At 59.2% G+C, this 17,028-nt stretch overlaps 1 protein-coding gene across 3 annotated transcripts in view; it reads right to left on the reverse strand.

The window, feature by feature from the left end:
* RALGDS (ral guanine nucleotide dissociation stimulator) overlaps positions 1–17,028 on the reverse strand; it is a 48,284-nt gene that overhangs the window by 26,979 nt on the left and 4,277 nt on the right. Inside the window, exon 1 of one of the 3 annotated variants that reach the window (XM_064490658.1) lies at positions 14,908–14,974. The exons of 1 other annotated variant lie outside the window; for it this stretch is intronic. In XM_064490658.1, the coding sequence (XP_064346728.1) occupies positions 14,908–14,946 (39 nt within the window). In that variant the 5' untranslated portion in view covers positions 14,947–14,974. Of the gene's footprint in view, positions 1–5,507; positions 6,144–14,907; positions 14,975–17,028 lie in introns of those variants that run through there. One more of the 3 variants, XM_064490661.1, reaches the window with a different exon arrangement.

Below are 17,028 nucleotides of genomic sequence, written 5' to 3' on the forward strand. Positions count from 1 at the left end.
TCCACCCCAAGGAGGTAGAAATGAGGCTGCGGAGAAGGGGCAGTCGGGGTGAGGGGGAGAGTCCAGACCATGCATCACCAGGTTGGGGCCTACAAACAAGAGTGAGGGGTCAAGAGAGGCAGATCCCAGCTGAGTACCTGCCACTGCTCTGGTCCACTGGTGCCATGGTGGCTTGGCACTCATGGTCTCAGGGAAGCGGTCAGGGTGGCTATGAAGATGCTGAGGGCTGGGGAGGAGGCAGAGCTAGGGAGCCTCAGCTACTCCTTCTAGAAGCCAGTGAGGAGGCAAGTAGACAGACGAATGAACAGGACCAACATACTGCTGGGGCCTGGGGCTCCGCCCTCAGCCCTCACAGAGCCCTGCCGCAGTTAGCAGCAAGCTACAACCTCCCCAGAACCGGTTAACTGGTTCCACACCACTGGGCCTCAGCTTCCCACCTGTAAAATGAGAGGGCGGGTCCAGCCCACATATTCCATCTTGCACACCCACTGTGTGCCAAGCCTCAGCTATCCGTGGACAGTGGGGCCCCAGCTGCTCCCACCCACTTGTGAGGCCACCTGCTGGGTGGTCCTCCATCGGGCACAGGCAAGGCCTTGACAAAGATGCACGGAAAACAGTTTGGTGGTTTCTAGGGATGGCATTAAAAACGCTCATACCCTCTGACTGACAAGCCCACTCTTTGGAATTCACCCTAAGGAAGCTTTCAGAGGTGTGGACCTGGATTTCTATACAAGGATGTTCATGGAAACCTTGATGACACCTCAACTGCAACTCGGCCAAACGAATCCACTCAGACACCCTCTAACTGACAGGACCCTGCACGCTGTTACATGCCGTGGTAAGACAGCGATGCAGGGAAATGCTGCTTTCACTGTGAAGTCAGAAAACCAGGATTCCGGACGTGCTTTCAGAAGTCGACCCTGCACGCCTGCATATGACTAGAGGGACATACTATGCAAAAGTAAGGGTGGTTGTTTCTGGGCGGCGCTATTCAGTTTTTCCTTTTTACTTCTTGGAATTTTCTCCTTTTTCTAAAATACTTTAGTAATTATGCACATGTCATGATAAATGCTGGGTTTTGTTTTTTGTTTTTGTTTTTGTTTTAAAGCTAGATGGGTAGATTTGGCTTGGGGTGGAGATGCCAGGGAGGCTGTTTAGGAAGCCCCAGGGGAAGGTGAGGTGGGTAGGGTGTCTTTAGAGGAAGGAGGTCCTCAGAGAGCCACAGAGGGGTGACCTGGACCCTGCTGCTGCCTTAGGCCAGCCACTCCTCCTGGAGCTCTCAGTGCCTGGGGACTCCAGCACCTGCCTGCCTCACTTTATCTCTTTTCTTTGGTCCCTTTATCTCTTTCTCCCAGGGAGGGGCTTTACAAGCAAGCTCGCACCCATTTAACAGCTGGAGAAAGGGGCCCATGGAGGCCAAGTGACTCCTGAGTGCACCAATGTCACCACCTCTCTGACCTTGAAGGTCAAGCCGGCTGGAGTTAGGAGGGCCTGAGCAGGCTGGAGAGGCAAGGAGCCTCATCACCACCCTAGACACAACACAGTCCGCCAGGCCGCCTCACCTCTGACTCCCTGGGCACCACCTACATGGTGGGAGCGGGTGGGGCCGGGGAGCGGGGCTCTGGTCGGTGTCTGTCCCCTCCCTTCCTTGTTCACCCCTGCTTTGGGCTCCCCTCCCTGGTCCTGGCAGGCTGTTCCCTGCTCCAGCTGCACGCACACGTGTACACACACACACCCCTAGTTCCCAGGTGGCAGTGTAGCATGGAGGACAGGTTCTGGCATTGAAATGCCTGGGTTGAAGCCTGGCTCCATCCCTTTCTTACTGCGTGACCCTCAGTCGGCACAGGTGGGGCACCTCCAACCACCCCCAGGGCTGGCTGGCAGGTGGAGACTTTGCCCACACCGTTAGCAACATGGGCTGCGAGTCAGCGGACGCCTCCTGCGTGCGAGGTCCTCTCCCCAGCCCACCAGCGTCTCCTCTCATCATCCTCCCCTAAAGCTGTGGGGTAGGCCTCTCACCAAGGGCAGGGCTAGCCCCCCAAAGAGGGGACCAGGACAGAACACGCCACCTAACGGGAGAACCCGTAGCCACCCAAGAAGTGCTCTTGCCAAAAACCTAACCTGAATCCAACCAGGCTCTGCATGGAGGAATTTGGCGGAGTTACAGGGGACTGAGGACCGTGTTAAGCACATGTGAGGATGCATCCCCACGAATTCCACACTGGGAATCAGCACAGGACAAATCTCTCGGTTTCTTCAACAAATACATTTCAGGGGAAAAAACCAAGGAGAAACTGTAGACTAAAAGAAAGTTGAGAGACAGTAACCAAATGCAGTGGATTCTGAATTGTGATTTGAACAGGGTAACTGTTAAAAACAAACAAACAAACAAAAAACAAGCCCTAAGAAACAATTGGGGTTGTTTGAACACTACTGGACATAGCTGACATCAGTTCTGGAGTGCGACGGTGGGATTTCAGTTACTGTTAGAGTAACATATTAAAACACTGATGGATGGAACATTGTCCCTGGGATTTATATAAAGATCGTGTGCTCTGGGGAAGGAGGGCAGGACGTGGGTCCAGTAAGAGAAGACACAAGAGTGGCCCTGCACTGGTGGTCAGTCCGCTGTGTACCTTTCTGCGATTTTCCCTACATTCATGTCTATTTGGAATTTTCCAAAAAAAGAAAAAGAACAGAGTTTGCGACTCACTCTCTGATACTGCCAAGGCTCCCAGCCATCACAGAGGAAGGGCAACACTCTCCAGACCCGGGGCCAGTGCGACACCCGGCCAGCATCACCATTTTCCGAGTCCCTCTCTCCGCGCCTGGGGCTCTCGTAGCATCCTTACAACACCAGGGTCTGGGGGCTTACAACACACAGGGCCCGAGGCAGTGGGCAGCTGGGAAACTGAACCATGCAGTTCACATGGGGCTGGAGACAGCCCTGGGGACCTCAGGTGAGGCTGAAATCAAGGCTATGCTAACCCTGGCCCTTGGAGGGTCCGCTGGGAGGAAGAGAGAGCACAAGGCACCGTAGGGAGTGTGGCACTTTACAAACTGGTGTCCCTCCTTGCCTCCCTCCTCCTGCTCCCAGCTCACCCCACCCCCAGCCATCCCAGGTTCCCAGCCTTTCCCTGGGGAGCGCATCTGCCCTTCCCCGGGGGGGCACAAGCAGCCCTGGAGAACATGGTTGTACAGACCGCTGCCGCCAGCGCAATCCTTCTAAACACAGGAAGCTTAACAGACAAGTTTCTAGTTGACAGTCGGGAAGGGAACCAGGCCTAATCTAGCCCATACGTGTGTTTTGTTTGGCTTGCAAAGTGTTTTTCAATTTTGGAGCCAACAATAAAAGGTCAGGTGATTTCATCTAAAAATCCACATTTCCCGCTGCTCCTGTAACTCTGGACAACCCAGCCAAGCAGGGTCTTCTTTCCCGCAAGACAGGAGGCTGGGCGGGAGCTGACGGGTGCTGCCCTCTCCGGCCAGGCCATGTGCTCGTGGGTTTGCCGTAGACCCCACTGGGCCTCCCCTCACTCACACCTCCAGGTTAAGATGTGCTCAGGCCAAACCACTGGGGCCCCATCTCCTTCCCACTGTCATCCCATTGGTCCCCCTGATGCAAGACCCCAAGACAAAAGACCAACAGTGACCTCAGCGTGCATCTCTGGGTCCTCTCTTGCCACACCCGGCTAGGCTCACACAGAACTGCTGTAATCCCCAGAGCCTCACGCCAGCCCCTCTCTGCCTGGCCCAGTCCTCCCACTTTGCACCCACCTCTTTGCCCTGCACATGATAGATGATTCACAGGGTCCCAGGGAATGGGGTTTGGGCCGAGGGTGCAGCTCTGGGGAGGCCTGCCAGGCACACAGTGGCTCAGAGTGAGAATGGGCTCAAGGCAATGTCCAGGTGACAAGGGCCTCGGCCATCACCTCCTCCAACCTGGGCTCAACCAAGGTGATGGAGGCAGCTGGGGGCCCAGTGAGGAATAGCAGTCAGGTACCCAGACTCAGGTCGGGCCTTGATGGAACACTTTCCATCTCTCACTGGGCAGGTGGAGGTCACCCCGCTCTGTCTTTTGTGGTCTATATTTAGAGCCTGGGGAGTTCATGGAGGGAGTGTGGCCTGGCCAGGTTCCTTGGGCATTTCCCTGACCTGACGTCACCATTCCTGGCTGCCTGGGTCCCAGGGTGGCCTCTGTGGGCGGGTGAGCACACACCTTGGCAGGAGGTGAGGCACCTGGGCTGAGTGTGGGAGTTCTTGGCACAGCGGGAGGGCCCGGCTTAGCCCCACCTCCTGTGTGGCTGGGGTCCTGGGAACTTCCATGGCTCTCCTCCTCCTTGGGAGAAGGGGGAGTCCCTACGGGCTGGAGGCCAAGCTCAGAGATGTCAGGAGGTGGGAAATGAAGCCTCCAAACGGCCAGGAGACCATCCTGGGTGGAGGGACCTGACATCATCATCCGAAATCTCTGACCTCATGGGGTGTTTCTGTCCCAGGGCAACCAGAACAAGATGAATCAACGCTGGGAGCTGTGGAAGTGGCTCAGGAGTAAGATGCTGGCAGCTTGCTGTCCCCCCTAGAGAGGTGTGCTCACGGCCCCTGACTTTACCTCTGGGGATGCTGAGGGGGGCCCTCAGAGGACTGCATCCCAAGTCCAAGGTCACCATGACAAACACCGTCCACAGGGAGACCAGGGGCCACTCTGTCCTCCACTCCCAGGGCGCTTAGTGCCCAGCACCCTGAGGGGTCCCTGATACCCCCAATGGCCACCAATCCCCAAAGGGCCTGGGGTTGGGGTGCAGGGGAGGAGAGAGGAAGAGAAACTGAAGGGGACACAAACAGGTGGAAACAGAGCCTAAGCCTCTGCAACTGAGCCTGAAACCTGAGAATAAGAGGGGAAGGTTAGGAAGGGAAACAGTCGGAGATGGGGGCGGGGGGCTCCTGTCCCTCCCAGAGCCCACACTGGTGGAATATTGGACACACACGACCGAGGAGGGGGCCTGCAGGTTTGGGAAACTCTTCAAATTTAGAGCCTAGGTTTGTGCTCAAGTCCCTGCTATGGACCTTCCTAGCCCCAGTTTCACCTCCCTGAGCCTCAGTTTCTCCATCGGGAAGATGGGGATGATGATAACAAAAACAGTAGTAGTAACACCACCACCATCCGGCTCTCAGCGTTCTCAGGAGAGCAGACGATAAAGCAACGCACAAAAGTTTCGTAATCTGAGAAGCAGCATAGGACAGGGGCCCCTAGGACAATCCCCAGCCACCCAACCCCGCCTGGGTGGGCAGGGGGCAGGCAGACAGGCTGGCCGGGTGGGCACACCTGGGTACCCCCGGCAGCATGTCCCCTGCCTCCTTTCTTACACCCAGAACAGGAGATGGCGCCTCGCCGGCAGCTCCCAGTCAAACTCCTTCAACCTGTTCTGACATGCGGGGAGGAAGTCGAGGGCCCTGGCCGTGACCTACCCAGCCCCTTGGCAGAGGCACCAGTTGCCCTGGAAACTCACCTCGGTGGCCGGTGCCGTCAGAGGTGTTGTTGGCCAAGGTGGGGGGCTCTGGCTCTGGAGAGCAGTGCGGCGGGCGATGGCCCACCGCCTGGCGGTCACCACGGAGACACAGGCGAGGAACACCCCGCCTTTCCTGCCCTGGGGCTCAGCGGGCCTGGCTTCCCGGGCCATGGTGGGACAGGAGCTGGGCCGAGGGTGGGCTCCGAGGGAGGCCCTCTGCCAGTCTGCCTGCCTGTCCACCGGCCCCAGTGGAGTCAGGCACCTGAGTGCCTAGGCCCGGTGTCACCCGCGTGGCTGTCATACCTGCTCCCGTGACGACAGAGCCAGGAATTCCCGCTTGTATCCGGCTGTGGGCCAGCCAAGGGCGGGTGGATAGGGCTCTGTCCCGAGCTGGGCCAGTAGCTCCAGCTCAGACCTGCTCTCTTGGGGTGGGCCCAGCTGTGTCCCCCAACACCCTGAGGCCCCATCCCCACTCCCCCTGCCTGGGGGGAATCACCACCCAGAGTCACAAAAGGTGGCAGGTCCAAGTTACCAAGATCACAACAGGGCTCAGGCAGCGGGGCCACCGCCAGGCACTGCCGGGAGTGCAGGAGACCCCACCGCTCTAAGCCGTTCTGGAATCCCCCCCTGCCACTCAGCCCTTAAAGCTCCTCCACCCCAGGCACCCAGTCATGGGACTTAATTTTAAACTCTGGGGACCCACCTAGGGTGGGGAACTGTTTATTTTGCCAGATAGAACAGATGGAAAAAAATCAAAAAAACAAAAAATCCCATCACCACCACTATTACCGTCATTCCAGAAAAGACAGCACCAAAAGTGACTAGGGGGGCAGGCTGTCGGAGGAACGGGCTGTTGTTAAATGAATACATTTGGCTTTAAGAAAAACTCACAACCTTGTCTCCATTTTTCTCATTTCGCTGCAGATCAGACACCAGAAGCCATGGGATGAGTCTAACATACCCACCTGACAAATGGAAAAACTGAGGCCCCAGGGGAGCTGGGACTTGCCCAAGATGTCACATGGAGCCTCCAAGTCCTGTGTCTGCGCAGCTCGGCAGAGCCCAGATACCTTCCTTCCATCAGCATTCACAGCTCAGATCCCAAAACCTGGAGACGCCAGTGACCCAGAAGCCAAGGGGCTGGGCTGCTTCCTCACCCTCCTGGGACCCTGGGGGCCAGGGGGCTGGGCGCGCAGGGTCCTGGAGGCTGAGGGGAGCGAGGGCTGGGTAGGGGCTCTGGAGCTGGCCTGCAGGCACCTCAGGCCCCCAGGCCCTGGCAGGGTGGCTGGGGCCCAGCGTGCCACCCTGACACCGAGCCCAACCAGCCCTCGGTCTGCTTTTCTGAGCGAGCGAGCATTTCACATCCTCTTCCGGTGGGTTTGTGGGGTGCAGGGGACCCGACAGGGCGGGCAGCGCAGGGCTCGGGAACCGAGACTGTTCCTGCCCCCGCCTGGCGCTGCCTCCCTGTGGGACTTGCAGGTTCCTCTTCTCTCTCAGCCTCAGTTTCCTGGTTGTTATAGGAGGTGGAGGAGCAGTGTACAGAGGTTTTCAAATTCAAATTCCTCCTCCCTCCACGGCAGGAGAAGTTAGGAGCCCCTGGGGAGAGGGTTCTCTACGGGGATGTGGGTGGGCGTCTGGGGGGTTCCAGGTGGATCATGGGGCAGCTGCCTTCCTGTCTCCATGCACCCACTCTCGAGCCTGCAGCCAGATCACAGCACGTCTTCCTGACACTGAAATCCCTCCAAAGGCTTCTGTCCAACCCACCAGAGAATCCAAAGTCCTCCCTGCCCTTGGCCCCCAGACCCTTCCGACTCACTCAGCCCTGACCACCTCCTCATGCTCCCCACTACTCAGGTACCCCCTGTTCCTTCTCCCCAGCCACCTCAGCCCTTCTGTGCACGGTGACACTGAATCCGGACCTTTAAGAAACAGCAGAAGTGACCGGGCTCTCTATTAGCCAGCTCTGGGACTCTGGGCCAGTGATGTAGTGGCCTCGGTTTTCTCATCTGTAAAATGGGCACAAGGGCATTGGAGGCTTCGGCAAGAACTCAGCACAGGCCTGGTTCACGGTCGGCACTAAGAGGACCCAGACTCTGACTGTCTCTCATGGTCGTGTGCCTGCCCGGCGGCCTGGCACGTAATAAACATTCAGGGAATGTTGGCGGCTGCCGCCCATGTGCCAGGAGTACTGTGGCCTGCTCCAGCCCCATGAGCAAGCTCCAGATGGCAGTCTGAGGTCTTCCCGGTGCTTAGCATGCAGCCCTGCAACCGGATCCCAGTGGGTAACTTGGAAGCGTCTGTTGTCTAAAATCAGCAAACATACGTTGGGCACCGAAAGGCAGCACTGGTCCCAAGAGAGGGGAGGCTGAGAGGGCTGGCAGACAAGCTCTGGTCCGCTTCCCCTGAGGATATACTGGCACAGAGGCCTCCCGGCTCTCAGTCTTGTAGCGGGGAGGCCCGTGGGGACTCCAGCAGGACCTGGGTGAGGCAGTGGGCACTAGAGCTCCGAGGGGGGAGACAGCCCCAGGCTGCCAGGGCTGACGCCACCCGTGGCCTCCTCCCCGGTGTCGCCAACTGACTGGCTTTGTGACCTCGGGCATCTCTGGTGTGGTTTGGCTGCTCTGTACGTGTTCCAGTGAGATCTCCCCAGCCTTTGGGGCATTCGATGAAACGGGAGAGGGCCTCCCCGGAGCCGTGGCCTCCTTGTCCTTGAGCCCAGTGCTGTGGCAGGAATCGGTGGGTGAGGGGCTGGAAAAGCCTTCCCAACTGTGTGGACATGTTTAGGGGTGGGGGAAAGCTTCTAGAGGCCCCTGGAGGAAGTGTGGGCGGGAGTGGTTACAGGAACCCATAGGGATCCCAGCTGCCCAGTTGGGCGTGTCTGTGTGTTAATGCCTTTGATTCGACAAGCATTTATTGAGTGCTTCCCGGGCACCAGGCCCCAGGCGTGCAAGGTGGCACATCTTCCTTCCGCCACTCCTGAGCACCAGGCTGGCTCCCTGCTCCGCTCCAATGACCTCAGCCTCCTAGCCTGTTACCTCTGCACTTCCTGGGCCCCAGCCTCCTGCACAGGTCAGCCTGGCCTCAGGGCCATTCGGGCCATTCCTCTGGGAGCAGGGCCAGGCCCAGGCAGGGCTGCCCCAGAGCAGTGGGCTCTGAGCTGCTGGTAAGGCTGAGGGCCTGAGTCACAGCCAGGAGGCAGGACAGGACCAGCTGCAGGCAAGAAATGCAGGAGCCCTGAGGAGGCGGGGCGAGCAGGGGGAGGGGCGGGGCAGAGCACATCCCCCTCCTCCCACCCGCCGGGGGAGGGGGGGTGGAGAGCAGAGGCGCCTTTGTTCCCTGCCGGCCTTGTGTCACCACATGGTGCACCACATCACTGTCACGGCCTGGAACGGAATCGGGCCATGGAGAGCCAGGGCTCTGGGGCTGGGAGCAGTTAGGATGCTCCACCTGCCCCCCTCACCACAAATTCACTTCTCGGCTGGAGTGCGCACAACCTTTTCCTGCTTTTCTTGTGCCCTTACTGTGCGTGGAGCTCTGGGTGGGTGCTGCCTCGGGGAACATTCATACCAGCCCTGAGATGCTACCCAGGCCCCCACGCTTGTCCCAGGACACCGAGGTCGTATGATCCACAGTCAGTCCCTCAATGCTCTGTCCACCATGCAGGTGGCCCTGGGATAAGGACCCTGGCCACTTACACACAAGCTCAGCCACAGCAAAACCCCGCTCACGAACATGTGTGTATACGCAGATACGAGCCCGGAATCAAGCCCTTCGAGTGAGGAGGGGTTCCCAGGGGGCCCGTGGCACCCCCCCCACCCAGGGTCCTCTCACCTTCTCAGGCTCCTGTGGGCAGGCCCTGATGGGTGCGAAGCACACTGTTTACAAACACCGTGTGGCTGTCGCTAGGAGCAGTGACTCAGAGCCAGAGTGGTGACTCCTCTCGAAGCTGTTTACTCAGCACAACATCCTGTCCAGGAAGCAGACAGGAGAGGCCTGGGGCCAGGCTTTCGAGCCTCTTTCCTGCAGCCTCCTGACCTGACTCTGGGTCCTGCTGGGGGTGGGGGGGCAGTCTGGTTCTCCCTCTCATTTCTGGGAACCTGAGGCCCATCATTAAGTCGCTCAACACACCGTCACCACCAGCCTGGCTTTGCTAGGTAGGGGTGACCTTGCAGCCATGCACGCAAGTGACCTGGCCCCCAAGCGGGGCTTAGGTCTGGGGGTGGCGGGGATGCACTTACATCTGGCATCCTTCCCTCTTGAGGTCTGCCAGAGACTCCCAGGGACTAGGGCATAGCAAACATATAGCCCAAAGGCAAACGTCCCCATGTAGAAAGCTTACAGGCAGAAGCAGCTCCTGATGCCCCCTTGTCCCCCGGATCCCGGGCTGGCCCTGCCTTTGGTGCTCCTTGGTGGGACAGAACACCTCTCCATGCAGTGTTTTTGTGAAACAGATGAAGTCACAGTAATTATCTGTTGTACAACTAAGACAGTCGAGGCCCAGAGAGGGCAAGCAACTGGCCTGTGGCCGCACAGCGGGTCAGTGCCAAGCCTAGGTACATGCCTGAGCCTGTCCTGCCCCCAGCGCAGCTTGCTTTCCTCCACTCTGCACTGGGTTAATGTGGATTTGTTCCCAGCAGCACAGGCAGGCATGAGGCTGCTGGGTCCCTGTCAGCAGGCTGAGTGGTCTGTGCCCTGTACGAGGCCCAGCTTAAGATTCTGCCGCCTCACGTCCCTGTTCACCATTCCCCCATCTCAGGGCCTGAGCCGGAGTCAACAACTCCCCCACTATTTTTCCTCTTCACCGATGTGCCAGTGTGACTATCATTTAATTGTCATAATATGTGAGGCAGGTTTGCAGGTGAGCTTGAGGGCAGAAGCTCAGAGACAGCACCAAATTCACCCAAAGCCACACAGCAGTCTACCTCTGCGGCTGGTGTTCCCAAGCTGCTCCCGGCTTTTTATAAGAGCTGAGGGTGAATCTACCCTGGAGATGCCCTTCCATGGACAAGGGGCCCCTCTTTATGGGAGGGCCAACAGGCCGGAGCCTCCGAGTGGCTTGTGGATGGCCACAGGCCCAAATAGGGAGGCTCTGTCCCCTGCTCCAGGCTGGGAGACCTGGGGACCCCTGGGAACAGCGAAGCCCCAGGAAGCATCTGTCAGGGGAACTGGGAGAGAGAAGAGCAAAGAGGGGCTGTGCTGGTTCTGGCAGCGGAGGCTTGGCCCCACCCCAGGCAGAACAGTAACCCAGCGGTCAGCTGCTCTAACTGCTGATTCACCCACCACAGGGTTCCCCTGTGCTGGCTGCCCGCCCGCCGGCCCCTTTAACCAGCCCACTGAGTCACACAGGTTGCCAAGAAGCCAAGGATCCGACAATCTGGGGCCGCCCCAGCCACTCCCACTGGCTTCCCGCCCAGCAGGATCTAGCCCTGTCAAGGGTGCCAGCCCCCTCAAGCCCCATGGTGGCCCAGGACAGGTCCCCACCCCCTCAACACTGCCTGCCCCCCCACCCCGGCGTCCAGCTTGGCAAGGAGCCCCACGCCCAACTGTAAGGATTAGAGTGGCAGCTATGAGCTGGGGCTCCGGGGAGATGGAGCCTGGGCTCAGTCCCCAAGTCTGCCACTTACTGGCTGGGGGAAGCTGATAGGTGACTTACCCCCGCTGAGCCTCATCCTGACCCAAACGCCAAATGGGGCGGGGGATAACCTCTACTTCCCAAAGCCTACATGGGGCAAATGAGATATCGGATGCACACGCTTAGGACGGGGCCTGGCACAGGCCCCATGTTCAAAAAATCCTTGTCCTCAAGTAGCCTCGGACACTCTGTAGGGAAGAATCAGTGGTTCTCCTTTTTAATTCCCAGGTCAGGGCCAACTGATCCTTTTGTAAAATGCAACTGACACGTCGCAGCAGTGTCCCACTGCCGTAATATTCTCTAAACAATTTCGATTTCTATCCCCAAGCACTGGTGATAGGGCTTGTGGCCTGCACCATCTACGGACCAGAGTGGCCCCGGGGCCCAGCTACAGCATCACAGTCAGCCCACACTGAGTTACTGAGCACCTACTAGGTGCCAGGCCCTGCTCAAGTGCCGGGAATACACCAGGGAACAAAACAGAAAAAAGTCACCTTGTGTTCCTGCAGTATAATAAATAAAGTTCTTTCCTCTTTTAAAAGTTATTAGGGCTGTAAGCTCCCTGAGAGCAGGGAACTCTATCGATGGCCTAGATCCGCCTCTGACACACAAGGGGAGCTCTCAACCAATACACCGTGGTCAGGATGGTTCCTCCAGCTTCAAGATTCCTATACTTAAAAATATTCATAGTTCAGGGCCAGTGAGTTCCTTCTGGGAAGATCACCAGGAAAGCTTCCTGGAGGAGGCAGTGAGGCTGGAGAGGAGCCTGAGGGATGGCAAAGAGGAAAGGCATAGGCAGGGCAAGGCCCTCTCTGCCAACCTGCCAGAGAGTGAAGCTGGGAGCAGAGGAGGGAGGCAAGTCCAGGCAAGAGAGTCGGAGTAAGGTGGGGCAGCCAGGTTCTCTGGGAAACAGGGGCCTGGAGGGTCCCTGAAGCGGGCCTGCCTTGGGATGTCAGTCAGGGGAGGCAGGCAAACAGCTTAGCTCTGGTTCAATCTGAGTTTTTTTCCTCCTTCCTGAATTCCTGGCTCAACAGTAATTCTTGGGGAGTGGGTCTCTGCTCATTGGGTAAGCAGAGGTTGCTCTGACGGGTCTGGCCTGGGCTAAGAAATCCCTTCGCAAAACACAGACAGCCCGGCTGAGGCTGCGGGGAGGGAGCTGAGCCCCCAGTCAGGCCCTTGTGTCCGGCGGCGCCTGGCCACTCGGGACTTCAGGGCCAGGGGAGTGGGGATAAATGGGCCCTTGTGATGAGGAGGCTGCCCGCCGTGCCAGGGACACTGCGTGCCGGGTGCTACCACCCACCCGCTGCCCGCCTGTGGGGGCCCAGGGCCTGGAAAGCAGGGCTGCCCTTTCAGAGGGGGACCTCCTGAGCTGCCCTGGCCTCAGGAAAGGACCTGGGGGTCCAGCTGGCTGCCAGGAGGTGATGGGGCTGGTGCCCGCTGCCCTCTTTCCCACAGTCCTTCTCCAGCAAGGAAGGTCTCGCAGGCCAGTGCAGTGGGGGGTAGGGGTGGGGACTGGGGTTGGGGAGGCAGGGAGGGTGCCTTGGGTTCCAGGCCCTGGGGCTGAGTGATGGTTTCGTGGCTTTTGTCCCACCTTTCTGCCACTCGCTGTCCCTCTGCCAAGCTCTGGTCTTCGCTCCTTCCTTGGTTCCTCCCACAGAAGGCAAGGCTCCAGGGCCTCCCCTCTCTGCCTCCCCCTGCTCATACCTGGGATTCAGGCAAGGGGCCCCTGGGCACTCCCAGGGACTGTCCCAGAACTGTCTAGGTCTCCACATGACCGCCAGGCAAGAGCGTGCATGCGTGTGTCAGGCCCCGGGCTAAGCACTTTATGGCCCCGTGAGCTGGGCACACTTATCAACACACTTAAAGAGAGAGGTTGAGGGGCTCAGGCACGAACACTCAGGCCTCCTCGGGTCAAGGCTCGGGCCCAGTGCTCGGGAAAAGCAAGATGTCAGTGCTTACACAAACACACACGCGCACGCGCGCACACACACACACGGGCTCCCATGACATGTGCTCTCTCTCCCGCAGGCACCAGTCTGCACCCATCCTTTCACGTGTGTGCTTGCTTGGCCACCGCCGGGCTGCCGCACACACTGGTGGAACCTGATGACACATGTCACAAATTCGCTCAAATGTGCCCTTATTCACCCAAAGGCAGGGAAATGCTCCCAAGACACACCCACGCCCATATCCGTGGACAGGTGCAGAACGGCACACCCAAGCCCAGGAGCCTCGAATGTACCCCCAACTGCCTGCAAGTCTGCCAGACCAACAACAGCCACCCCGTGTCCCCAGCCTCAGCAAGCATGTGTCTTCAGGGACACTCCGTGCCCACCCTGTGCCTGCTCCTGGCCGGGCTGGTGAGAGGGGACGGAGGCAAGTCCTCCGTGCAGGTATCTCCCGGTCCCAAGTGGCTGTGAAGGAAACTGCCCTTGCAATCCTGAAGAATTGCAGTTGTCTGCGGTGACGGGGCAGGTGGGTGGTGCTGCCAGCTCCCTGCCCTCAAAGTCCACAGCTGTCACCTCCCGGGCCACCCAGGGCCTCAGGCCAGGTGGACTGCCTCACCCTTGAACTTCAACTCTGAGCAACAAGAAGGTCGCAGGGCAACTTCCGGGTGAGCACACCCTTTGAAGGTAGGGGGTGGTGGTCAGGGGCTTGGAACTCCGGCCTCAGGGAGGAAGGACCTCGGGTAGGGCTCCCTGTATGACCTGGGCAATTTTCTCAGTGTTTCTGGGCCCTAGTTTCCCTCCCTGGAAATACATATAGATTCAACCAGGGGCTGGCCTCCAGCTCCCCAAAGGAAGTCAACACTGCATGTCGTCACAGGTGGTGGGCCAGCCTTCCTTGAAGGTCAAAAGACCTTTCCAGCCACCTGAGCAGGGCCGGCTTGTGCTGGTGCCAGGTGCTTCAGGAACATTTCCTACACCTTGACATCCATGAGTCCACGAGTGAGGAATCCAAAGCATAGAGGAGGCAAGGTACCTGTCTGGGGTGCTGCAAATCCTAGCCAGGGCTCCTGCTCTGTCCCAGACTTCTCTCTCTCCTTTGGCCTCTAGACAACCTCCCACACGCCTGAGGGGCCAGGACTTCCCTTTGAGATGGTGGTGGAGATGGTCAGGCCTGGACTCTCCCTCCTTCCCTCTGCCGCAGCCCAGACAGATGGGGGTGGGTGTGTAGGAGCAAGAATCTTGTTGGAACGGATTCATTTCAGGTGGCGGCAGCCCCAAGGGCTTAAACACCATCCTCCACCCCACACGTTCCCGCCCTCCCAGTTCTGATCTGGACAGGTCCAGGGAAAAGGCCCCCCAGGACAAAGGCCTGTGGTCAGGGTGGAGTCCCAAAAGAGGAGAGGGTGGGAGGGGGTAAGATCTTGGGCTCAGGGCCACCCACTGACCAAGGGTACTTTCCTCTCAACTGTCCAGGAGCACCCCATCCCCACCCCAGCTCCACACAGTCAGGTGTGCATACCTGGAATCTCAGGGGATGCCAGAGAAGAGATCCCGTGTCAAGAGAACCAGTTCTGGGTCCCAGTTCAGAAAGGGGGTAGGATCTGGGGTGTTCTCTGGCCCCAGCGTGGACCCGCCCCTTCTCACCCTACCGGGTAGGGGTAGCGGAAGGAAGGGCCAAGAGGCCTCAGTTCGGTTCATCGGGCACCCACCAGGCAGAAAGCCCAGGGTGGGTGGGAGCAGCGCGCCTGCACCTTAGCTCCCGCCCGCGCCGGGGGCCTCCTGCCCCTCCTCCCCGCGCCCCCGCGGGGCTGGCGCTCACCTCGTCCGCCCGCGCGCCCGGCGGCGGGACCACCAGCATGAACGCCGGCAGGGGCGCGCCGCCCGCTCTCGCCGCCCGGCCTGGCCCGGCCGCGCCCCCGCGCCCTGCTCCGGGCACTGCCGCCGCCGCGGCCCCGGGCCCGGGCCATTGTCTGCGCCGCCCTCGCCCCGCCCCCTCCTCCCGCCGCGCTCCAGCGTGGTGGGGGGGTGCGGGGGCTGGGCAGTCCCGGCGGAGATCCCCGCACGCCCCGCACACCGAACCCACGTGCCCCGCTGGGCAGGGGTTGCAGCGGGTGCGGCCGAGCCTCCCTCAACACCGGAGGGGGGGCACAAGCCCTCCCTGTCTGACAGATGGGGCCGGGGAGGCTCAGAGGGATGAGAGTCCCACCCAAGGTCACTCAGAGTGAATGGTCACGGTCAGTCTACATCCTGTCTCTCTGAGGGCACCGGGAAACGTGTGTACGTGTGTGTGTGTGTGTGTGTGTGTGTGTGTGTGTGTGTGTGTGTGTGTGTGTGTGTGTGTGTCCCCTCCTCCATTCCAACACACCGCCCTTCTGTGGTCAGGGGCTCTGGCACCTCGCTCCTTCCTGGCTGGACACAGCCCTGATCAGTGTCCTCTGTGATGCTGGGCACTAAATAGCCCCTAAGAGGTCCACAGGGCCGACTGCCTTCCACCCCTTACACTGGGAAGCAGCGTGGCTCCAGGGGTTTAGTGTCTGTTCTGGGCCACTCAGTGCTAAGCAGTGAGCTGGAACACAGACACAGGTGTCCATCTCAAACCCAGTGGCCTTAATCCGAAGACAGCCTGCCTCCCCTTGAGTACCGAGACAGATGCAGGCAGGCAGAGGAGGAAGAGGTGGCTGGCCTGGTCCTAGCCCCTCACCCTCCCGCCCCAAAGCCCCAGTAGGTGGTCTAATTTACAAGGCACTGAATGCTGAACTCACAGGCACAAGGGTAGACGGGGCCACAGGTGGGGAAACTGAGGCAAGTGAGAAGGTCACACAGCCTGTCAGTCTCAAAAGTGGCCCAGAACCAAAATCCCCTATTCCACATCTCTACCCACCCTGCAACCCCAGCCACACCCTGCCTTGCCATCCTGCCCCAGGCCCAGGTTGCTCATGGCAGCAGGATGCAGGGGATGCAAAATACAAGGTACCATGTGCTCCCCTCTCCCCCACCGCCACCACCTCTGGCTGGTATGTGGCTCCATCCACTGTGCCCTCTGACCCTGCATTTTATGACATTTTGCTACCATCAACTGTCACACGTATATCCAGGAAGTAGCCTCCATTGCTAGGAGACTGGCCTGATGCTGGGTGGCTGGCCAGCAGGGTAGGGCGATGGGCAGGGGGAAGCATGCTAGGGTTTCCCACGGGAAGACTCAGAGGGTGGGGTTGCTGGGTGGAAGTGGAGGGTGGGGGTGGATCAGACACAGAGTAGGTAAGGTCTACACACAGGCCATGGGAGAGCCCCGGCCCTGAGCCTTCCTGCAGGCAAGTATTTTGGGGACCTGGAATTGCCAAGCAACTGCTCCAGGTTACCATGAGAACTCCCCTTTCTCTGGGGCTTATCATATTTAGGGAGATACCCTCTCCTCTCCACCTCCTGGCTTGGCTGCCCTGGGAGGAGACATCCAGGTCCCATAAGCTCATTTCCCCACCCCCCAGGGAGACCACCCAGTCATGATCCTAAGAGAAGATTCTTTGAGGTTCAAAAACCCAGAACCCTGAAAAAATGCAGAGAACAGAGCCCAAGGCCTTCATTAGAGTTGGGAGAGGACGAAAGGGGTTCATTAGCTCTGTTTACGTCTCCACTCCCGCTGTTAACCACCACCTTGGGGCCTGCCCAGCCCTGACCGTTGGAAGCTCACCGTAATTGGAAGGAATTTGGCCCCCTATGCCCGGGCCCTCCCAGGCTTGTCTGCACACAGGGACATGCCCCCACCAGCCCTGCCACTACTTAACTGTGGGATACCTCCACCTTCCAGTGCTTCAGTTTCCCCATCCAGAAGGGAGGATGACAGTGGTACCCATCTTGCAGATACAAGACACCGCAGCCCAAGGTCAGGAGCAGGGGAAGTGCTCAGGGCTGGCTGTCATTACCAGGCACTTCCACAGCATGG

The sequence above is a fragment of the Camelus dromedarius genome, chromosome 10, assembly GCF_036321535.1.
Source record: "Camelus dromedarius isolate mCamDro1 chromosome 10, mCamDro1.pat, whole genome shotgun sequence".
NCBI lineage: Eukaryota > Metazoa > Chordata > Mammalia > Artiodactyla > Camelidae > Camelus > Camelus dromedarius.